A 23,594-nucleotide genomic window follows, 5' to 3' on the forward strand; every position below is an offset into this window, starting at 1 on the left:
AACTAGGACTGTATTCGGACATGCATACGTCACTGCGCATACAGTTTATTAAAAGTAAGGTGCTTAGGAAGGTTAACATGTTTCATGCAAGTAAAATCAATACCTCTAGCCTACATAAAACCGTGTGCTTGTAAAAAGAAATAAAAACATTACTGTTTGCATGTTTAATTTTGTTTATATGGATTACCTGTAAAACGAGTAGAATTTTCATTGAAATCGATACACTAGTAGCTAATGTGACGTAATCGAACAATTATGCAAATTAGCGCCAATGAAGCTTCGACCCTTCGTTCGGTAATGTGTTCCAAACCTTCTGTATTCCAAGCAGTGTTTGCATTTATATTTGTCACCCCGTGTCATGTGATCCGACCACTAGACGTGCTGGGATCCTAGATGCCCACTACGGTTTCTGTATCTGCACTATCCATTACTGTGTATTTGATTTACATGTGATTTATTATACTGTTGATCTTGTGTCTCCTTCCTTTTATATATTTATTGTTGTATCTTGAGTGAAAAAGGCTCGCAGAACAGTCGTTTCACAACATGTTTATGTGGCAAAACTTTGAATTTACGTATTGAAATCAAATAGTAGTAGAAACTACAGCTACAACACAACGACATTTCCCATGATGCACAGGACGCCAACGCCATGACGCAATGACGCTTTGCGAGCCGCTGTTGTGCGCCTGCGTCGAGGAGTCTTGGCTCTGATCAGCAAAAGAAAGCCGGAGAAAGTCATTAACCAAGCGGGCGGCGAGCACAGTGACACGAAGTCCCGGTGCCGGAGTGAATAGAGCAAAAAACAAACAACTAGACAGCTTTAACTAACGCTTTTAAAGTCGAAATCCCAACGTGCAACTCTGTAAACACCCCCGGCACCGTATCCAGCATGCTTCTGCGCAAAGTCGCCCGGACGCCCGCCCTGTGCCACTCCGTCCTGCGCCTGACGCCTGCCATCGCCGGGTGAGTGCCGCCTTGATCCCAACCCGCTCTTATTGGATAAATAAAGCAACTTCATTGTGCAAATGTCTTACAGTCAATACTATAAGCGAAGCATTGTGAAGGTTAGCGCCGACACCCGTGCATTGCTTTACTGTAATAAGTGCAGCACCGTCTTCCTGTTTGATCATAGATACACTGGAGTTAACATGTTTACATTGTATCGACGATGCCCCCCCAAAGCAACTTAGTTTAATTAACTAAAGTACAATCATTACTACTGTATTGCTAATATAAATAATCTCATCCTCTTTGTTAGGGTTATGCCCACTGTCTTTATTTTTAAACATCAGCATCTCGCAGGTGTCAAGTATACTGTGCATTTTACTGTATGTAACGTTTTGTTATAGGCGATATTTATTTATCTGTATATGAAGGGCAAGGTGCGTCAACTAGGTAGTCAAACTGCCTCATAATTATTTAATTTATCTCCTAGGGAAAGCCATGTCGATATATACTGTATATACTGTAGTCTATACACTGTGTGCGTCACTTCCTGTCCTGGCCAGAGTCCGCAGCTCGCCTGTGTGAAGACCGGGCGCTATTATTGGGTTGGGGATTAGGAGGACTACAACAGTGATCCCAATGCAAAATGCTCAATGTCACCTTCCTGCAGACACAACCGCTGCGGCTTTCGTCCACTTCGGTTATCCAAAGTTCAAAAGGTCAGGGTTTTGTTTCCCTTTACTGATGCTAGGGTGGCATTAATCAGACAGTAAGTCAATAAGTCAATCAGTCAGTTAGTGTGCTGCTCTCACCTTCAGATGTCTCTACACAGACGCACACATGTACACAGACACGCACACATGTACACAGACACGCACACACTCTGCTCCCCATGTACCCCTGTGGCTTTGACGTGCGTCTGTCTCTCTCAGGTCTCAGCGTCCCCTGGAGTCCAGTCTGCTCATCCACAATGGCCGTTTCTACGCCGGACAGGCCACTCAGGTGAGCGCCTCCCTCCGCAGTGCACAGTGTCTCGCCCCGGTGTGTCGGTGCAGATGACACCCGTGTTGCTGTAGGACTAGGTGCTCTGAAATGTTATTTGAAATGAGAACCACGAGACACTGGACTGCACTGCAGGATTGCGTTGACTGTTTGCTTTGCTGTGCTCTGTGTGTTGACTGTGTTTGTGCTGGGCTGCGGCCGCTGTGTGCTGTGCTGTGTGTTGATTTTGTGCTCTGTGTTGGCTGTGCACTGTGCTCTGTGTTGGCTGTGTTTGTGCTGGGCTGCGGCCGCTGTGTGCTGGGCTGTGTTTATGCTGGGCTGTGTGTTGATTTTGTGCTCTGTTAGCTGTGTGCTGTGCTGTGTGTTGGCTGTGTTTGTGCTGGGCTGCGGCCGCTGTGTGCTGTTCTGTATGTTGGCTGTGTGCTGTGCTTTGCTGGGCTGTGTGTTGATTTTGTGCTCTGTGTTAGCTGTGTGCTATGCTGTGTTTGTGCTGGGCTGTGGCTGCTGTGTGTTGGTTGTGTGTTGACTGCTGCGGTATCTAGGGGAAAGGTCACGGCGATGTCATCTGCTGGCTGTGGAATCTGGGTGAAAGGTGGATCGAGGCAGGAAGTGTGATCAAGGGCACCTGGGCCAGGTTCAGAGAGGGCAGGGGTGGGGGTGGGGTATGACAGCTGCCTGGAGCTATTCCCCCCCCCACCCCCAACACGCACCAACACACACACACACTCTCTCCTGTCATGTGCTGGTCTAATCCTGGGCACTCAGGGTGTAAGAGTTGTTGAGATTAGAGCGGTGGGGCAGGGGGGCACACTGTGTCTCTTTAATTTCATTCATATCTCCTCAACCGCTCTCTCTTTCCCTCTAACCCTCCTCCTTCTCTCTACCTCTCTCCCCCCAGGCTGTTCTGGAGAAGCAGGCGGCCAGTACAGACTCCGCCACGAAGGCCACGGCCGAGTCCAAAGCGGCCGCACAGGTGAGCCGGCCGTCGGGGTCGTGTCGGGTCGGGCCTGGTTGACTGTGTGCTTGTTCCACACCCCTGCTACCAGTGGTGTAAAGTCATTCCCACAACACTCACCTCCACCTCTCCCCCGTTTCTCTCCTCCTCCTTCCACCTCATCCCTCTTTCTGCTTCATATCTGCCCCCGACTCTACCTCTGTCCTTCTTTCCCTCTCCCCTCTCCCTCTCTCTCTCCCCCTCCTCGCCTTTCCTTCCCTCCTGTTATCTCTATTCCCCCCTCCCTCTCCTTCCCTCTCTCTTCCCCTTCCCCTTCCCCTTCCCCCCCCTCCACTCTCTCTCTCTCAGGAGTCCAAGTCATTCGCAGTGAACATGTTCAAAGGCCAGATCAGCACGGCGCAGGTGTTCCCCTTCCCCTCGGGTAAGCCGCCGAGACAGACAATAATAAGTGACGAGCGCACTAACCGCGTCAAGGTCCCCGTTAGATCCGACATGTAGACGTCACTCCGGACAGGTGTGTTCAGTGGCCATCTTTTACCGACCGACCACCCAAGTGTGAGATGTGGCTGTATTTTCACCATTGAAATGAAACAGGAAGGAGTATGGAGTGAGTTCACTGTCAGAATTAGCGAGCACAGAAATGCAACTTGTATGTGCAGAACTACACTTGCGTTTTTTATTTTATGCTTGCAATTAAATTCTGCGCTCATTCAATCTCTTACACATGTGCAGTTCTCTCTACATGCATGCAATTCTTTTTGTTAGTTTTCACACGGACTCAAAAACAACGCGTAGAGCAGGCATCCTAGATGATCATCGCACTATCGATCTCCGATCCCATCAAACATGGCTGACCACACGGCAGCAGAGGGAGAGTCTATAAAAGCGCTTTAAACATAACCATTACTTTGCAAAGTTTGTGCGTTTACAGTTAGGCACGTCCCGCTATGAATAAAGGATGAATATGTTTTTACTAACATAAACAATATGATTACAACCTTAAGCCCCGCATATAATAATTCACTTAAGGTGATTATCACTTAATGTAGAAGATGCTCAACGTGACTTACTGTACTTAAAACACAAACGTTTACATCCAATCTATAAATGACAAGACTGACACTTTCCAAACTGTTACACAAGATATTGGATTACCAGTCCTATACAAAAGAAGAGGCTTCGATCTTAACACAGTCGATATCAACTTCACGTCAGTCTTGTCATTTATTAAATTTGGCTATCAATGGTTAAGTTAAGTACAGTAAACCACGTTAAGCACAGTTCAGCTTGGCTACAAAACAATAGGGCTTGGAAAAGACAAGACAGTTATGCTTTTAATGTCACTTTAAACATCCAATCTTTTGTGTAACAGTTGGAAAGTGTCAGTCTTGTCATTTATAGATTGGCAAGTGAGGTCTGCAAATGTGTAAACGATGTTGAACGAGCGCAGAATTTAATTGAAAGCATGAAAATAAAAAACGCAAGTGTAGTTTTGCACATGCAAGTTGGATTTCTGTGCTCGCTTATTCGGATTGTGAATTCACTCAATGAAGTAGGGGCTGGGGCAGTGTTGCATGCTGGGAGCGGCCCGGCCTGTCTTACTGTGTCCCTCCCTGTGTTGCAGTGATGACGGAGGAGCAGGCGCAGTTTCTACGGGAGCTGGTGGGCCCCGTGTCCCGCTTCTTCGAGGTGGGTGCCGCTTGTGAGACCCCCCCTCCCTCTGGGGCTCCTGACAGGTGCGGCTGCATGGTGCTCATTCTGTCTCTCTTTCTGCCCCCCCCCTCCTCCCCTTACACCCTTTCTACCTCTTTCTGTTTTCCTCCCCTGTTCTTCACCTCCCCCATCCCTCTCTCAGGAGGTGAATGACCCGATGAAGAACGACGCTCTGGAGAAGGTGGAGGACACCACCATGGAGGGGCTGAAGGAGATGGGGGCCTTCGGGTTGCAGGTGCCCACTGACCTGGGGGGCCTGGGACTGACCAACACACAGGTGGGCAGAGCAGTGTAGCAGTCCTTTTATGTGTCCCCATGTCTCTGTGTGTATCCTTTTGTGTGTCCATATGTATTTTGATGTGTGTCTCTCTCTCTGTGGGTGTCCCTGTGATTTCCAGACATTCAACCTTTCTCTCCGTCTTTCCCCCCTCTCCCTCCATCCATCCATCCCCCTCTCCCTTAGTATGCCCGGCTGGTGGAGATTGTGGGGATGCACGACCTCGCCGTGGGCATCACGCTGGGCGCCCACCAGTCCATCGGCTTTAAGGGCATCCTGCTGTTCGGCAACCAGCAACAGAAGGAGAAGTACCTCCCCAAACTGGCCACAGGTGGGCAGCACCGAGTCACCAGAGCAGGGCTCATGGTCTCTCTGTGTATGCGTGTGTGTCGTGTGTCATATGTGTGTATGTGTAACAGTGTTTTGTCAGGTGACTGTGTGTGTGTGCGTTTGTGTAACTGAGTGTTGGGTGTGTGTTTGTGTAACTTTGTGTGTGTGTCATATATGTGTGTGTGTTTATGTGTAATAGTGTTTTGTGAGGTGTCTGTGTGTATGTAACTGAGTGTCGGCTGTGTGTATGTCACATATGTATGTATGCGTGTGTGTGTAACTGTGAGTGAGTGTCAGGTGTGTGTGAGTAACTGTGAGTGTCAGGTGTGTGTGTGGGAGGGAGAGTGTCGGGTCTGTGTGTAACGTCAGTCCCGGTTCCCTGCAGGAGAGACCATCGCTGCGTTCTGCCTGACAGAGCCGGCCAGCGGGTCGGACGCCGCCTCCATCCGGACCACGGCCGAGCGCAGCGCCTGCGGACAGTACTACACCCTGAACGGGGGCAAGATCTGGATCAGGTGAGCCAGGGAAGTTACTGTGCTGGGGCAGGTCTTCCAGCGACCCCCAGCCCTGCTCCCCTTCCTCTGACACATTTCTCCCCTCTTCCTGCCCTTCTGTCCTCTCTCTCCCTTCTTCTTCCCCTTTTGTCCTCTCTCCATCTCTCTCCCTTCTTCCTCCAATTCTGTCCTCTCCCTCCCCCTCTCTCCCTATTCCTCCCTCTGTCCTCTCCCTTTTCTCCCCTTCTGTCCCCTCTCCCCCTCATTTCCTCCCCCTGTCCCTTCTTCCTCCCCTTCTGTCCTCTCTTCCTCAGTCTCCCCTTCTCTCTTCCTCCCTCCCTCGCTCTCACCGTGCCCAGGATGTGATTCCTCTCTGGTGAATTGGAGAGAGAGCAGCTCCGAAGAGTTTGATGGGAGTCGCTCGCTCACATGTCCAGTCATAGTGCACCCGAGCCGTTTTTGTCAACTGATGGTGAATTGATTAACAAGGTTCAGTCAGTGTGGCGTTTAATAATCAGATAAAATAAAAGTAATATTCGGTTCTCAATGAAATCCAGAAATTAAATAATTAAAATGTGTTACCGTGCAGTTTCTGACTCTCCCTCCCTCTTCCTCTTTCTTTCTTCCTCTTCCTCCCTCTCACTCTCTCTCTCCCCCTCTCCACTCTTTGCTTTACTTCTGTTTTCCTTTTTTTGTCATCCTGAAAGTTTTCACTTCCTAATCTTCTCACTTTCTCTTTTCACCTTGATCCCTCCCTCCCCCTCAGCAATGGCGGCCTGGCCGAGATCTTCACGGTGTTCGCCAAGACCCCGGTGACGGACGAGAGCACGGGGGAGACGAAGGACAAGATCACGGCCTTCATCGTGGAGAGGGGCTTCGGGGGCGTCACGCAGTGAGTGTGTCATTATTATTGTCATCATTATTACATTATTACTGTTATTATCATTATTAGTTTGAACTCAAAGCACAGTTTGGGGGGGGATTCCAGGTTCTGTCGGAAGATGGTGTTGGTTTAGGGGTGGGGGTGTGTGGCCTGATGTTTATACTGCAACCCCGTCTCTCTCTCTCGCTTTCTCACTCTCTCTGTTTCAATTTATGGTGCTTAGTCGGCATGACTAACACATTTGCAGTGTTGCCAAATCAATACATACAGACATGAAAACTTAACATTTCAAAAACAGTGTCTAAGTCAAGTAAAGGGTTAAATGGAGGTCTTAAACAAGTTTAAGAACCAGAGAGAGAGAAATACATACATTGATAAATTATTAATAATGGTAGTAAATAAAGAAAAATAACCAGGATAATTAGAATATAAATAATACAAATATGTCCTCCTCTTCTCCTTTCTCTTTCATCTATTTAATTTCTCTTGCTCATCTTTCTTTCTCTCTTTTATGAGAGGTAATGATAAATGTCCAACAGTTTCACATGTAAAGACACACACACACACATTTATGGCTAATTAAACATAAAAGTAGATACAATGAGGGGAAAAAAGTATTTGATCCCCTGCTGATTTTGTATGTTTGCCCACTGACAAAGAAATGATCAGTCTATAATTTTAATGGTAGGTGTATTTTAACAGTGAGAGACAGAATAACAACAAGAAAATCCAGAAAAACACATTTCAAAAAAGTTATAAATTGATTTGCATGTTAATGAGGGAAATAAATATTTGACCCCTTCGACTTAGTACTTGGTGACAAAACCCTTGTTGGCAATCACAGAGGTCAGACGTTTCTTGTAGTTGGCCACCAGGTTTGCACACATCTCAGGAGGGATTTTGTCCCACTCCTCTTTGCAGATCCTCTCCAAGTCATTAAGGTGACGTTTGGCAACTCGAACCTTCAGCTCCCTCCACAGATTTTCTATGGGATTAAGGTCTGGAGACTGGCTAGGCCACTCCAGGACCTTAATGTGCTTCTTCTTGAGCCACTCCTTTGTTGCCTTGGCTGTGTGTTTTGGGTCATTGTCATGCTGGAATACCCATCCACGACCCATTTTCAATGCCCTGGCTGAGGGAAGGAGGTTCTCACCCAAGATTTGACGGTACATGGCCCCGTCCATCGTCCCTTTGATGCGGTGCAGTTGTTCTGTCCCCTTATCAGAAAAACACCCTTTAAGAGAGTGCTCCTAATCTCAGCTCGTTACCTGTATAAAAGACACCTGGGAGCCAGAAATCTTGCTGATTGATAGGGGATCAAATACTTATTTCCCTCATTAACATGCAAATCAATTTATAACTTTTTTGAAATGCGTTTTTCTGGATTTTTATGTTGTTATTCTGTCTCTCACTGTTAAAATACACCTACCATTAAAATTATAGACTGATAATTTCTTTGTCAGTGGGCAAACATACAAAATCAGCAGGGGATCAAAAACTTTTTTCCCTCACTGTAAATGCATACATTTGAACAATTGTTTTGGAAGAAAAAAAGAAAGCAATGAAAGTAAATCAAACACCTACATGATTCAATTAATAAAATATTACATTATTGTCAAGTGTAGAATTGAGAACAAGGGCAGTGATGTTCAGACTGTACAATGCACTAGTTAGAGCTCATCCGGATACTGTGTGCAGTTCTGGGCTCCACACTTCAAGAAAGATATCGCTGCTCTAGAGGCAGTTCAGAGGAGAGCAACCAGACTTATTCCAGCTCTGAAGGGAATGTCCTACTGAGAGACTGAGGAACTGAACCTTTTCACCCTGGAACAGAGGAGACTACGTGGGGACTTGATCCAAGTCTTCAAAATCATGAAAGGCATCGACCACATCAAACCAGAGGAGCTTTTCCAGATCAGCAGGGACACACACACCCGGGACACAAATGGAAATTGGGCTTCAAGTCATTCAAGACAGAAAACAGGAGACACTTCTTCACACAGAGAGGCGTCACAATCTGAACAAACTCCCCAGCGATGTGGCTGAAGAGACAATTTGGAAACATTTATAAACAGACTGGATAGGATCCTTGGATCACTTAGTTATTAATGGACACCAAACGAGCACGATGGGGCGAATGGCCTCCTCTCGTTTGAAAACTTTCTTTTGTTCTTATAACAAAATAATTAGTCATAATGCAATATAACTGGATCAATCAGAAAATGAATAACGGCTCTATGAATGCTCTTTCATTTCTATCTCTCATCTTTCTTTCTCTTTCGTTTCTCTTTCACTTCTCTGTCGTCGATGTGATGTGGTGGGTGTGTCCGTCCCGCTCTCTAATCTCTCTCCTGCCCCCCCCTCCCAGCGGCCCCTCGGAGCAGAAGATGGGCATCAAGGCGTCCAACACGGCGGAGGTGCACTTCGAGGAGGTGCGCGTCCCGGCTGCCAATGTCCTGGGAGAGGTGGGCGGTGGCTTCAAGGTGGCCATGAACATCCTGAACAATGGGCGCTTCGGCATGGCGGCCGCGCTGTCCGGCACCATGAAGGGCGTCATCGCCAAGGCGGTGAGTGTGTGTGTGTGTGTGTGTGAGTGAGTGTGTCTTCTATAAGTGTTTGTGTCAGTCTTTGCACCCATCTCTAGTTTTAATGTCATGACAAGGTGTGAGTTTTGTGTGGGATTTTTTTGTCTTCGGTGCATTTTAGTATCTGTGTCTTTGTCTCCACTGGGCTGTAGTGTAAATGTCACAATAGCATAGTGTGAGTGTGTGTCAGTAAGTGTCAGTGTGCACATTTGTGTGAGTGTCTGTCTTCTTTGACATAAACACAGCCCCCCCCACAGAAGAAAAAATCATAAATAGGAACCATGACACCCCCATGGGGTTTGTATGTGTGCGTGGGCGGCCCTCACTCACTCTGAGGTGCATTGCACTTCCTCCGAGGATATCTACAAATAGGACACACACACAGACACACACACTGACACACACACACACTGAGGTGTGTTCTGCTTCCTCACAGGATATATACACACAGATGGCTAGAAAACACACATGTATTTACATTTTGTTTGTTATTGCTTCTCTCTCTCTCTCCCAGGTGGATCACGCAGCCAACAGGACGCAGTTCGGGAACAAGATCCACAATTTCGGGGCGATCCAGGAGAAGGTGGCCCGCATGGCTATGCTGCAGTATGTGGCCGAGGTGAAGCTCCATCACTAGCTGTCTCTCGCTGTCTTCACTGATGAATGAGTATAATGTCCAGTATTTATTGAACTAAATTAATCTCTCTCTCTCTCTCTCAGTCCATGGCGTTCATGATCAGTGCCAATATGGACATGGGGGCATCGGAGTTCCAGATCGAGGCGGCCATCAGCAAGATCTTCGCCTCTGTGAGTCCCATCCACCAGTGAATTCTCTGAGCCGTACATAGAGAATCATAATGTTCTCCTCTGTATTCATACTGCTACTACAAACATGCTACTACCAACTATTGCTCCTGTTCATCCAACTACTAGTACTACCACTCAAAAATGTTGCCGCCCCCCCCCCCCCCCTTCCGAGCTCGTTTGCTACACTCATCAATAAACACTCATAGTGGCCAGACTCTGATTGACAGTTGGTCTTTGACAGATTGTTGTGTTGCTCCGTGATGCTGGGGGGGGTTTAGTCCCAGGTTGTGTTTGAGTGAAACCACAGAGATGGTGCTTAGATGTCAGAGGAAAAAAACACATCTACAGTGCACTGAGGACTAGGGATGTGACGGAGCCGACAGAAATCCACATCCGTCCAGTGCAGATTTTAAAGCATTAAATCGGTTGAATGCGGATTTTAAAGCATTAAATCCATTGAATGCCGATGTAGTGTATTTAGTTGTAGGATAAAGGGGCATTTTTTATTTGCCAGTATTACTGTAAAATCAGTTTGCTACAGTTTTTATTAAAACATTGAATTATTAAAAAAAAAAAAAAAAGTGAAATAGAGATTAAACAACATCAACTCATAGTCCTAAAATTGAATGTAATGGAGTACTTTTATTACTATTATTTTACTTTTCAAACTATAACAATTGCATGAGTCTTCAGACATTTAAAATTAATTGATGCCATAGTTGCAATTCCCCATGGTTTCTTAAGTTCTAAACATGTATCTAATACTACAATTACTAGTCACTTTACTACTTATACGTAGTTTAGGCTCTGAGCATCACAGGGGGAGCCGCATTAGAGCTAATGTGTGAGGGAGTTAAACACACGTGAACTCCATAGATGCCACCAACACTGGAAATACATTCACTTCGTAGGGTGGTACAGAAAGATACACTTCAGCCGATCTGATACTGTTACTGGTTCATTTTCCACAACAACAGGGTTCACTTTCATGAAATTATAGTTTCACCAAAATACGTCTTCAGCTCCAGTGGTGTACGTAGTGGTAGAAATTCATACAAACAAGCAGGTGCTGCACACACTGTTTTATATGAATTGTTACATTAATAAGTGGGCTTTATTACTTATTCTCATCATATTATTTCAGACATACATCACGCTAGAATTTTTTTTAAATGCGTTTATTAATATTTGTTAATATTTAGAATTGAGAAGCGTGGGATTGGAAGAGTGGCGCCACTCTGCCTTAACGGATTTTAAAGTGGCTGTCAGAGCGGCGCTCTGGTGTGTGTGTGTAGGCGTTTTGAACAGTGTGCATCTCTGTTCAACAGGAAGCCGCCTGGACAGTGGCAGACGAGTGCATTCAGGTCATGGGTGGCATGGGCTTCATGAAGGTAAGACTGATTCATTATTCATTTAAGGGGGGGGGGTCTAGTCCAGTCAGTGACTCTGCAGCAGTCCAGTCCAGTCAGTGTGTGTTGCGCTGTGCGGTGTGTTGTTCAGTGTGTCGTGCAGTGCAGATCTCAGTGCGTCGGCGGGGCGCTGTGGAAACGCACGGCACAGTCATGCTGAGAACGAGATCTCGCCAGTGGGGGTGTGTGTGTGGGGGGGGTTACAGTGGAAACAGCTCTGTTGTGGTGGGGGGGGGTGGCAGTGCACTGCAGCTAAAAATACTGCTGATGGAAAACTGTGACCTGAGAGGGGTAGGGGTTGTGTGGTTGTGGGGTGGGGGGGTTCTCTCTGTGTGTGTGTGTGTGTGTGTGTGTCGCTGAGCACACGAGCAGTCTTATTGTTGTGGTTGTTCTCTCTCTCTCTCTTTGTCCCTGTCTCCTCCCCTCTTCTTTCTTTCTGTCTCTCTCCGTCCCTCTCCCTTTCTGCCATTTCGCTCATTGCCCCTCCTGTGTTTACAGTGGTATTGTTTGAGAAGTGAGAGACCGATACCTGGCTTTTAAAGTATTTGATCATTCCTTTCCACCAGTTGTATGACTTGTGATCTGTATTTGGAGGCACTGCTGTTGGAGATCAAATCAGACAGTGGTCTTGCATTGGTTGTCGTGACCTTTTTGCACCCAATGTCCTGGCAGGACGCGGGGGTGGAGCGGGTGATGAGGGACCTGCGCATCTTCCGCATCTTCGAGGGGACGAATGACATCCTGCGGCTGTTCGTGGCCCTCAACGGCTTCCAGGTACTGGGGGTTGCAGTGCGAGAGTTTGTGTGCATCTCTCTCTCTCTCTCTCTCTCTCGTAATATATATATATAGTGTGTGTGTGTGTATTTACATCTTCTTCCCCCTCCCTGTGCAGAACGCAGGCAGTCAGCTGAAGGGGCTCCAGCGCGCTCTGAAGAACCCCCTGGGCAACGCAGGCTTCCTGGCCAGTGAGATCAGCAAGAGGGCCCGGAGGTGAGCGCCATGTGTTTGTGTGTCTGTCTCTGTGTGTGAGTGTGAGTCTCCAGTCCGTGTGTGTTTATCAGTCCCTCAAACATGAACTCAAGGGCAGGTGGTGTATTTAGGCCGTGGGTATGAGGGCTCAATTCATACACTCCCCCTCTCTCCTCCGCTCTGCAGGAAAGCGGGTATGGGCACGGGGCTCAGTCTGCAGGGCACCGTCCACCCGGACCTGGCCGAGAGCGGTGATCTGGTGAGTGTGCCGGGTCCTGGGGGGGGTTGTGAAGGAGATTTCAAGTCTTTCCGCCCAACTGAGCCTCAGATATCGAAGATGTTTCTGATTGTCCTTGGGGTGGGGGGGGGGCAGCAGGCCACGGTGTTGGCTGTCTGACTCTGTCTCTCCCCTCTCCAGCTGGTCGGCGCGGTGGAGCAGTTTGGCGGCGTCGTGGAGGAGCTGCTGCTGAAGCACGGCAAGAAGATCGTAGGTGAGGGACAGCTCTCGCCGCCTGACGTTTTCAGTCTCCTGCTTTTTGTGTTGTGTGGTTGTTTGAGTGGCGTTGTGTTGGCGGAGTGGGTGGCGTGGTGTGGCATTGTTGTGTGTGAGTGGCGTTGTGTTGGCGGTGTGGGTGGCGTGGTGTGTTGCATCGTGGTGGTGTTTTGACGGTGGTGTCATGTGTTTCAGACGAGCAGTTTGTGCTGAAGAGGGTGGCCGACAGCGCCATTGACCTCTACGGCATGGTGGTCGTGCTCTCCAGGTACAGTATCTCTGTGCGTGTGTGTGTTTGTGCATATTTCAGATCTCTTGTTGTGCACGCACACACTCCTAGTGCCAGCCCATTTATCTGCATCCTGCCTCCGCTATTGTCACATTGGAGATCGTACAGTCAGCGTCTCTCGTTTCTGCATCTGTGTGAGATTAGAGGAGTCGTGTGGAAACGGCACCCCTCCCCGTGATACTAACCTGTTTACTGCAGAGAGTGTGATGTCATCAGTCACATGGTTAACAGGATGTGAATATCTGTCTACTTTGAACACTGACAGTTAAGGTGAGAGAGGAGAGATTTCACAGAGCTTAAAAGAAAACGGTCAATCTAATCGGTACACTGTTTGTGTGTGTGTAGATGCTATCGGGGTTATGGGGAAGGATTTTAGTGTTGTATTCTCACACACATGGGCTTCAGAGCACTGTGCGTCTCTTATTACCCTTCTGTCCCTCTGTGTGTTTGTCTTACTGTGTGTGTGTGCGTTGTGTCCCCAGGGCCTCGCGCTCCCTCAGTCAGGGCCACGCCTCCGCACAGCATGAGAGGATGCTGTGTGAGACCTGGTGCTTCGAGGTGAGTCACAGAGCTGCCACTCTGTCTACAGGGAGGGGAGGGTGATGTCATATTATAGTTCCCCATGAGAGTGATGGCTTACTGTAGTGATGTCATACAGTAGTTCCCCATGAGAATGATGTCTTATTGTAGTTCTCCCCCCTCTCTCCACACACACACACCTTTGTCTTGGATACAGTCTCCCTGACCTCTGACCTTTGACCCCTCCCCCCCCCCCAGGCTCACCAGAGGATCATGCAAGACACGCGCACCCTGAAGGACAGCTCCACCAAGAAGATCTTCAAGAACCTGCGGGCCATCTCCACGGCCGTGGTGGAGAACGGGGGCACCGTGTCCCCCCACCCCCTGGGCTTCTAACCCCCCTCCGAAACCCCCTCCACACCAGTATAGCAGCCGAGTCTCACAAACAAAGGCGGTTTGGTCAGAGAGTTGGTTTATTTTTAGTTCAGTTCAGTTTGTTCCAATCGGAGGCAGTTCGGTCTGGTTCAAACCGGCTCTGGTGGAGTCAGTTCTAGTCTCCCAGCACTGAGACGTACATGTGACGGGGTGGGGTGCAGGGGAGGGCGATCTGTATTCTTTTCCTCCACTATAGCAACGTCTATAGACAATTAATAATATTAATAATCATTATCCTGATGATAGCGACTTGAATTCTCCAGGTGAACTCGTGTTCCTGGACTTGTGAGCGTTAACGTCCATCCGTCCGAAGTGATGCCCGGTCCCAGGCCAGGACTGGCAGATCTCCGAGCCAGTGAGGTCCGACCAGAGCCAAGGAAAGTAACAAGGAAACCCCTCTCAACAAGCCTGAACACGTCTGAACACCTCTGGACAACTCTCAACAGCTTCTGTCCACTTCCTCAATTTTGAGTCCTTATGAATCAGCCTTTAACACAGACGCACACACCCCAACACAATTACTCACACACACCAGTGTTTCCCCTTGAAAACATAAAGGAAACACCCCCCCCACCACCCAGGGAAACATTACACACACACACAACCCTTTCGCCTCAGGTACCCGGGCCCGGCTGCCACGCCTTGTCCCTCCCATCTTTGGGGGAAACCCTCAGGCCATTTCCTGGCAGTGAATGTATCGCAGAATCAGTCAGTGCCTCTCAGTTCCTCCATGGAACTCAAACCAACAGCAGGAATACAGATGTATATTTTTAAAGCATATGTTAAGCACTTCTAAAAAAAAATCCCTATTTTCTTTAAACCCGTTCTGTGGCAGGGAGGGGGTTTGTGCGACTCCTGGCCCTTATTGTTTGTCTTTGTTTTCTCTTGACAAGTACAACAGGCCGGTCACCACACAGCCTCCTGCGCCGTGATTGGCCGTGCCCGTCGTCAGGTGATCGGAGTGGGGCACCCAGAGTTCCGCATTCTCTTTTGGTTTGTTGGTTGAATTGTACGTCATGTAAAACACACTAATTGTAACCTACTTCTTAATTTATACAGTCGGATTTGTGCAGGGGAATCACGGGAGAATTTACTTTCGAAGCTGTTTCTCGCTCGTCTTTGTTGTCTTGTGAGAACAAAATAATGTGTGAATAAAACCCATCTCGACACACTCTCCCCCATGTCTGTTTGTCTTGTCTCTCTCGTGTTCTGTGGGGGATGGGGGATATCCACAGGCACGCCTCGCGATGCCCCCTCGATGGATGAGGAAGTGCTTTGATGTGTTTGGGTCTTTTTTTTAATTATTTCCTGGTGGACTAAACCTCACTACAAAAGTGCAGGAACACAAATCGAATGGAGCATTAAAAACTGCAGTGGTGTCGTCTTCTGTTATTTTGATATTGGCATGAAGCCAGTGTCACATCCTTTCTTTTACACTGTCACCCCCCCCATCCCCTTCCCCCTTATCTGGGTGACTCTCGCTCGGCTCAGGAAGGAAGTGTGGCGGTCAGACATGCCACTTTGTGAAATTTCCCAGTGACACGTTTGGTGACAAAAACAGCAGCTGTTGCATCTTTTCTGTCTATCCTTTTTCTGTTTGATTTGATTTTTTTCTGTATAACGGATGTGGCTGCACCACACAAGCAAACAGCCCGGTGGGTCTGAAGCCTGGGCTGCAGCTCCTCTTTATCTCGGTGAACTGGGTAATGTGCTGGAGTGAAGATCTGGACTGGACTGTGTCTTATCTGTTTCCTGTGGGCGAGGGTTCGCTCTCTGAACTGGCAGTGTGCGATACCAGCATTACCACATATGCGCTCAGACATGCTGCACACTGTCCGCACAGGGACGACAGTCACAGCACAGGTCTAGTGTGTGAGTGTGAGTCAAATTAGCTGACTCACTGGTTGATTGATACACTGGTGTAACTCTTAGGTTTTAAAGCAATTGGAGATCTGACTGCAGATTCAAAAGAGGAAGTAGAGTGGTGGTGGGGGGGTGGATATCAACACAGCTGCTAAAGACAACCAGCCCTCTCCCACTCAGCAGTCTGAAGAGAGCAACTCAGCCAGCAGCCCACCAATCACGCCTCAAACACCAGTCCACCAATCACAGCTCAGACAGCAGCCCACCATTACGGTCATGTTCGTGAAGTTCAATTCTGTGCAGTTCTGCACAGAAATTCCGAGATGTGCGTTCTTGGAGTGTTTCTGCGTGATGCCACTATGCCCCACCCGCAGAAATCTGTGCATCAGCTCCGCAGCTCTGCGCATCCCAGAAAAGTTGCTGCGGGAGGCTACTACTGCTGCCCCCTAGTTAGAAGAGGTGAATGGCAACTTATCACACACAGCATTGTCAGATATAGATATTCTATATATGGAATGCTTGAGCGGTTCTTTAGCATTGTCTATGCTTTATTAAATTATTACATTTTAAGAAATATAATAATAAAGCTGTAACTTAAATGATTAGCAATTCCAATTGTTTTCAAAAAAACTGTAGAATACTATAAAAATAATAAAAAATCAAGTCATCCAATCACATTGATATCTGCAGGGTCTGTGCAGAAAGGCGTTCTTCATTCTGCTGTGTGTGAAGTCAGAGCACAACAAGACGCATCCAGCACAGCAAGCTGTGGGATACATGAACGTGACCTATGGCTCAGACAGTAGCCCGCCAATCACGCCTCAAACAGCAGCCCACCAATCACAGCTCAGACAGCAGTCCACCAATTATGTCTCAGACAGCAGTCTACCAATCACATCTGAGACAGTAGCCCGCCAATCACAACTCAGACAGCAGCCCGCCAATCAGAGCTCAGACAGCAGCCCACCAATCACAGCTCAGACAGCAGCCTGCCAATCACAGGTCAGATAGCAATCCACCAATCACAACTCAGACAGCAGCCCGCCAATCAGAGCTCAGACAGCAGCCCACCAATCACAGCTCAGACAGCAGCCCACCAATCACAGCTCAGACAGCAGCCTGCCAATCACAGCTCAGATAGCAATCCACCAATCACAACTCAGACAGCAGCCCGCCAATCAGAGCTCAGACAGCAGCCCACCAATCACGCCTCAAACAGCAGCCCACCAATCACAGCTCAGACAGCAGTCCACCAATTATGTCTCAGACAGCAGTCTACCAATCACATCTGAGACAGTAGCCCGCCAATCACAACTCAGACAGCAGCCCGCCAATCAGAGCTCAGACAGCAGCCCACCAATCACAGCTCAGACAGCAGCCTGCCAATCACAGCTCAGATAGCAATCCACCAATCACAACTCAGACAGCAGCCCGCCAATCAGAGCTCAGACAGCAGCCCACCAATCACAGCTCAGACAGCAATCTACCAATCACAGCTCAGATAGCAGCCCGCCAATCAAAGCTCAGACAGCAATCCACCAATCACAGCTCAGATAGCAGCCCGCCAATCAAAGCTCAGACAGCAACCCACCAATCACAGCTCAGAGAGCAGCCCACCAATCACAGCTCAGACAGCAATCCACCAATCACAGCTCAGATAGCAGCCCGCCAATCAAAGCTCAGACAGCAGCCCACCAATCATGCATCAAACAGCTGCTCACCAATCACACCTGCGACAGTAGCCTGCCAATCACTGCTCAGACAGCAGTCCACCAATTATGTCTCAGACAGCAGTCTACCAATCACACCTGAGACAGTAGCCCGCCAATCACAACTCAGACAGCAGTCCATCAATCATAGCTCAGACAGCAATCCTCCAATCGCAGCTCAGACAGCAGTTCACCAATCAGAGCTCAGACAGCAGCCCACCAATCAGCTTGGACAGCAGCCCAGCAATCACAGCATGGGCAGGCCATGTGAGCAGGAAGCCTAGAACTGCAAGAAATCATCAGGATATAACAAAACTGGGGAATGTTGGCTAATTGACACCCAATTAAGTCTCAGATGGGCCGAGCCAATCCAGCCGCTCGTTAATGTGAGTAGTTCACTATAGAAAGAAACCACCAGAGTAAAATCCACCATGGCACCCTGTCCTTCTGGGTTTAACCGTGTCTGAGACTTTCGCAGGCGGCTTCAAAACAAGAGACACTGGTGTTAGCAAATATAAATACATGTGTGTTTTATTGCTGTTCAGACACGTACATTCGCAAAGAGAAGTGGAAGACAAAGAATTCACATGATCCCAGGACACTTACAGTCTGCTCTTCTTCAACAATCGGGTGCATTGACCTGCAGGAGGGTGACACACTCAGTTTGGCTTATGAAACAGGGCGATCGGGACTTCCTCATTCTCTCAGAGCTGCAGTATTTCAAGTCTGCTTGGGAAAAAAAACACACAAAAAAGCATTGTGTTGAACGGAAATACCCTGGGTGGGTATTTCAAAGAGCAATGACAGGTGACGAATCTCCTGCTCTCCGGCCTGTGGGCTCAGCTGTACCTGAACTTCCAGCTTTCACCATTGGACCTCCATCACCATCCTGACCGGCAGCGTGTGTCTCTGCCCAACGGTCCAAGACATCTCAAAGAACGTTCCGGAGCGTGCATGTGACCAGGACATGCCACTGTCAGACCAGGGACACATGGGATACCACACTCCCAACCACGGCTCCCGAACAGAGGGTGGGGAACCCGGGCTGGTTGTCCGAGTTTAGTTCCTCAAAGACAAGAGTCCCGTGATGTCTCCCCCGAGTCATGCTGTACCATGGCTTTTTGGTAACAAACAACAAACTTCCCCGTGACACGTTTATTTATAGTATGTTTCATTTCATTTTTTGTCTTTTTTCTCGTCCTGCTGGGGGAACGTAAAACAGGTCCGTGCAGTCTTTGCTACAATCACCCTTTGAGGGACAGTCAAAGATCTCCGTCTTCCCCCCATCACCTAGATCCCTCTCTCTCTCTCTCTCTCTCTCTCTCTCTGTTTTTCCTTTGGTGGTTGAAGAAGAAGATTGGTAAATCCCTAAGAGACACCAAAAATATTTTCTGTCCAACTCCAGGGAAGTAGTGTGTTTGAGGAGGGGGTGGGTATGGTCCTTCAGGTGATCATGATAAAAATGCACCCCTGTCTCCATCCCCTCCAAAAAGCACCCCCCCAAACAAACAGGATATCCCATAGTGATTATATATTCCACTGGGGAGGCTGTTTATTCCATATTTCTCTGGATTGGGGGGTGTTTTTGAATGGCTCTCTGTCGCCCCCTCCAAGAGGCGTGGGATGAAAGCCCCACTACACAGACGTCTGCGAGGGACCGTCCACAGACAGCAGGCGCTGGGCGGACGTCATGGCCCTCTCCCTGGAAGACACAGAAAAGACACGTTAGGGTCCCTGTCTCTGGGTGTGGGAGCTCAATGGCCACCCCTTGGTCTCTCCCCAGAAGCCTCTCACTACAGTTACTGTAGCCCATTGTTTTGGGCTGTGTAAATAAGGGGCCCTTAAAGTGTGAAGAAAAATTACAAAATACGCCTGGACAAAGAACGTAGCGGTTTCGCACCCCTCATTCAGCGGATGAGCAGATCAAAGTAATGATTAATTATTAATGACTGTAGTTTAAAGAAATGAAAATAGTCAAGCACACATATTTGCTCTTTTCGTAGATAAAGAAAAGGATGAACATGATATATATCTAGAAACAGAGCAAATTTGTGTGCTTGACTATTTTCTCTTGTTTTCTAACTCCAATTGAAATGCATCAAAAAAACTTATATAAAGCTGTATTTTTCGCTTTTGCTCAGCACTAAAAAGGGAAAATCACCCACAAGAGCAACAGGTCTGAATGAAAATCAACCGTCACACGATTTGTCTCCAAGTCGTCTCCACACAAAACAATGTGGCCTCAGATACCATCTCCAGGCTCTGAGTTATTTGGTTGTGTGAATAAACCACAGCCGTGTTATCGTTCTTCCAGCGTAAAGTTGTACGGGCCAGATGTAAAGTTTGCAGAACTGGGTAAAAAGTTTCACCTCACATTTGATTTTTTAAACTCAGTTATGATTTCTTACAATGTATGAGAAACGTAAGAGTGAGTGTGTGTGAGTGTGTTGTTTTTAGAGTGAGTGTGTGTTTTTTTTTGTTTGTTTTTTTACCAAGATAGAAAGCGACATTTTGAGAAGCAGAATCTCGCGCACCAAGGAACTGGATTGAGTTCTCAAATGACTCCAGAGTCCAGACTTTATATGGTCGCACCGGTCAAATAATGATATTGAGGTGATCGCACTGACACACTACATAATACACTGTGCTAAGAGGACAAGGAGCAGACACACTACACTGTGATAAGGGCACACGGAGCACTGGCACACTACATGACAAACTGCAATAAGGGTACACAGAGCATTTACACTATGACACTGCAATAAGGGTACACAGAGCACAGACACAATATAACAGACACACAGTGATGAGGGCACACAGAGAGCTCTTATCAACTAAATTTATAAGATGTTATTCAACTTTGCACAGTGCTTATTGACTGCTACAGATGATGCTTTGTTAGTGTTATCTATATGTATATATACTGAAAATATACTGTGATTAATTATGGCGTGGTGGAGTTTTGTTATTGCATTAAATAAAACACACAACAGACACTCACACACATTGTGATACACATTGTGAGAAAGGATGAAAGCTTTATATAGCACTGAGCACGTCTGCCAGAAAGGACCCCCCGGGAAACCAGCTCGTGAGAATTTCCTCTCTGGCAAAGTCTCCCAGAGGGGTGCGGGGGTGTGTGTGTGGGGGTGCACTATGGGAATGAATGCTGGTCAGGATGCCAACTGGGTGGCTGATCTGGAGCTCAACTGAGTCAGAGGAGGGACCAGGAGGTGTGCATTGTTCAAAGGGATCTCTTTGGCTCTCTCTCTCTTCTTTCCCCACCCCTGCTCTCTCTCTCTCTATCCCTCCCTCCCTTGCTGTCCAGCACTTCTTTATGTTATTGAGGCTGGAGACCCTGCTGGACTGGACTGTGTCTCTGCAGGACCAGGGCTGAGACCCCACTGGACTGGACTGTGTCTCTCAGGACCAGGGCTGAGACCCTGCTGGACTGGACTGTGTCTCTCAGGACCAGCCATTCCTCTCAACAGCATAGAGGATAAGCCACCTGGGGAAATCCTATCTGTCCAGACTGGAGTCCCCCCTGCACTGCAAAGATCCAGAAACCTGCAGCTTCCAGTCAAAGCTAAACCCACTGAGTCTGCACTGACTGCTGGAGCCACACCTTCAGACTCCAATTAACCAATTAAGACTGGACTGGATGGGCAGTGCCAGTATTGTAGTGCAGTCCTGGCCCATGCACTCTACAACCCGCCCCCTACACTCCCGAGCCCCCCAACGCCACGTCCATGCAGAAGGAAGTGTTTTCTAGTAGAGGCATATCTTGGGGGGAGAGGGGCAACCACCCCTCATGGGAAAAATCTATGATCCACTGAAGTTTGTAAACGACATAAATAAATACAAATCACTCTTGTGCTCCCCCTTGTACCCCCACTCCCCTGTCCCCGCTCCCCTCATTGAAAAGGTCACACCATAACCCCACCTCCTACAGATCAGATGCCGCAGGACTGACAGCTGTACCTCCGGCACCAGGATGTGCCAACGACTGGTTTAAAGATTATCAACAGGGATTATATCTACAGACCACTTCCAGCCTCCCGTGCCCCACTCCTCAACTCCCTCCCTCTACCCCACTCACCGGGGTGGCGGGTGGTGCCGGCCGGGGGTGGTGGTGCGCAGGGTCCAGGCCAGCGCCCCCTTGAGGTCCCAGGACAGGCAGTGCCAGCGCAGGTGCAGGCGCTCCAGCAGCTCCTCCTTGCGCAGCCCGTAGACCACGGGCGCGATGCACTGCGCCAGGCTGAAGAAGGCGAAGTTGACCACGCCGAACAGCGCCCGCGTCTCCTGGGGCAGCTTCAGCAGGTGCAGCAGGAAGCTGACAAAGTTGGGCAGGATGTAGACGGCCAGCTGGACGCCATGCATGGCGATGGTCTTGCGGCCGGCCCGGTTCCGCCGGCTCAGCACGCCCAGGCGCCGGCCCTCCTGCAGGATGCGGCCGTAGCTGAAGAGGATGAGGCTGGTGCACAGCGACACCAGCAGGATCTTCTGCAGCTCACCGCGCTGGAGCTGGTCCCGGCCGCAGGTGGGCTGCGAGGCGTTGGGGCTGCAGGTAGCAGCCAGGGAACCGGGCTGGGGGGCCGGCCCCAGGAAGAGCGACAGCGGGATGATGAGCGACAGCCCCCAGGTGGCCACGCCCACCAGCCAGGGCCGCTGCCGGCCACACAGGGCGCTGTACTGCAGCGGGAAGCACACGGCGCAGTAGCGGTCCAGTGCCATGGCGGTGAGCGTCAGCAGGATGTTGGAGGCGCTGGCGATCAGGGCCACCAGCAGGGCGGTGCAGGCGGCCTGGGGCAGCCGGGCGTCCAGGTAGATCTGCAGGTAGAAGGCGCTGTTGACCGCGAAGTAGGCCAGGCCCGAGGAGAGCAGGTGGAAGACCAGCACGAAGCGCGCCTGGCCTCGCAGGTGCGGGTCCCGCACGATGGCGGCGTTGATGAGCACGTTGAAGAAGGCCAGCAGCAGGAAGGAGATGAGCGAGGCGCACACCCGCACCGACGCGTAGTCCTGCGCCCTGCTGCTGCTGCACGACGCGTTCATGGTCCGGGTCCCCCCCCACCCGACCGAGCCCTCTCTCTCTCTGTTTGTCTCTCTCTCACAAACACACACTGAGGGGAACTCAAGAGTTCAGCCGGAGGGAGGCTTTCTTCCGACCCATACTGCCTGCTGCAGGAGCCGTGCGATGCGTGCTGCTGCGGGTCTGGATTTATTTCCCTTTGCGATCTTTCTTCCGTTTCTTTTGCTCTTTTATATATTCCAATATATTTTGTTTCGCTGTTTCTTCGTCTTTCTTTCTTTCTTTTTCTTTCTCTTTTGTGAGACAGTTGCACGCCGTGCCTCCTTTGCCGCCTCTTCGTTTGAAGTTGTATCTTCCTCTTACTATAAAGAACTATGAAGGAGGTGCTCTTCAGAAATTAAAAACAGTATTATTATTATAAGGTTTAATGTCCTTGTCAACGTAATATTTTTATAGTACACTTTTATAATAATACGACTTATTTCACGTCCTCTCCTCTTTGGCGAAGTGAAAGACGGTTATTTCAGTGCGTCTCTCTCTCTCTCTCTCTCTCTCTCTCTCTCTCTCTCTCACACACACACACACACACACACACGCTGGTTTCCGCTTTTCTCTAAACCACACAAACTTATGTCGAGGCAGAGAGAAGGAGTATTTGGAGAACTTAAACTCAAAGTAAATACATTTATGTTTTTTCCTCCTGAACTACATTTACATAACCCGCTCTCCCATTCTTTCATTAAATCTGTTTGTATTGAAACCATTTACGCATAATTGTATTAATACATACATACATACTTAAATAAATAAATAAATACAGAAATAGATTCAGCAGCCCCGATAGCGCAATTTGTGAAGAGTGCATCGACTTGCTAAACCAGTGGT

General features: G+C 48.7%; 2 protein-coding genes across 3 annotated transcripts; one reads left to right on the forward strand and one right to left on the reverse strand.

Moving 5' to 3' along the window:
• The first annotated feature begins 682 nt into the window (after positions 1 to 682).
• On the forward strand, positions 683 to 15,282 carry acadvl (acyl-CoA dehydrogenase very long chain). Its single transcript, XM_066722523.1, has 20 exons — positions 683 to 966; positions 1,881 to 1,950; positions 2,849 to 2,923; positions 3,254 to 3,326; positions 4,530 to 4,594; positions 4,761 to 4,895; positions 5,082 to 5,226; positions 5,611 to 5,740; positions 6,486 to 6,611; positions 8,971 to 9,169; positions 9,702 to 9,806; positions 9,908 to 9,994; positions 11,323 to 11,385; positions 12,076 to 12,177; positions 12,296 to 12,393; positions 12,559 to 12,631; positions 12,791 to 12,863; positions 13,061 to 13,133; positions 13,637 to 13,712; positions 13,932 to 15,282. The coding sequence occupies exons 1-20, from the start codon at positions 893 to 895 to the stop codon at positions 14,067 to 14,069; spliced, it is 1,980 nt and encodes a 659-aa protein (XP_066578620.1). The 5' UTR covers positions 683 to 892; the 3' UTR covers positions 14,070 to 15,282.
• Positions 15,283 to 18,193: 2,911 nt separating this feature from the next.
• Positions 18,194 to 23,236, reverse strand: LOC136768355 (odorant receptor 131-2). Of its 2 annotated transcripts, XR_010821967.1 has the most exons (3): positions 21,780 to 23,236; positions 18,530 to 19,382; positions 18,194 to 18,406 (listed from the first exon to the last, which is right to left on the reverse strand). XR_010821967.1 is itself a non-coding variant. In XM_066722524.1 (2 exons), exons 1-2 carry the CDS (start codon positions 22,730 to 22,732, stop codon positions 19,316 to 19,318), a joined length of 1,020 nt encoding a protein of 339 aa, XP_066578621.1. In that variant the 5' UTR covers positions 22,733 to 23,236; the 3' UTR covers positions 18,194 to 19,315. The 2 variants fall into 2 exon arrangements, 1 of the variants encoding a protein (XP_066578621.1); XM_066722524.1 differs by having other exon boundaries at positions 18,194 to 19,382.
• Between the last annotated feature and the right edge of the window lie 358 nt (positions 23,237 to 23,594).

This window comes from Amia ocellicauda, chromosome 14 (assembly GCF_036373705.1).
Source record: "Amia ocellicauda isolate fAmiCal2 chromosome 14, fAmiCal2.hap1, whole genome shotgun sequence".
Taxonomy (NCBI): Eukaryota; Metazoa; Chordata; class Actinopteri; order Amiiformes; family Amiidae; genus Amia; species Amia ocellicauda.

What these genes read in the sequence shown, in the direction of transcription:
- acadvl (XM_066722523.1), top strand. Translation starts at nt 893, where the DNA reads ATGCTTCTGCGCAAAGTCGCCCGGACGCCCGCCCTGTGCCACTCCGTC. An exon ending in TCAGCAAGATCTTCGCCTCT is followed by an intron (nt 9,995 to 11,322) that starts GTGAGTCCCATC and finishes TCTGTTCAACAG; the next exon opens with GAAGCCGCCTGGACAGTGGC. An exon ending in TGGCCCTCAACGGCTTCCAG is followed by an intron (nt 12,178 to 12,295) that starts GTACTGGGGGTT and finishes CTCCCTGTGCAG; the next exon opens with AACGCAGGCAGTCAGCTGAA.
- LOC136768355 (XM_066722524.1), bottom strand. Translation starts at nt 22,732, where the DNA reads ATGAACGCGTCGTGCAGCAGCAGCAGGGCGCAGGACTACGCGTCGGTG. An exon ending in CGGCACCACCCGCCACCCCG is followed by an intron (nt 19,383 to 21,779) that starts GTGAGTGGGGTA and finishes TGTGTCTTCCAG; the next exon opens with GGAGAGGGCCATGACGTCCG.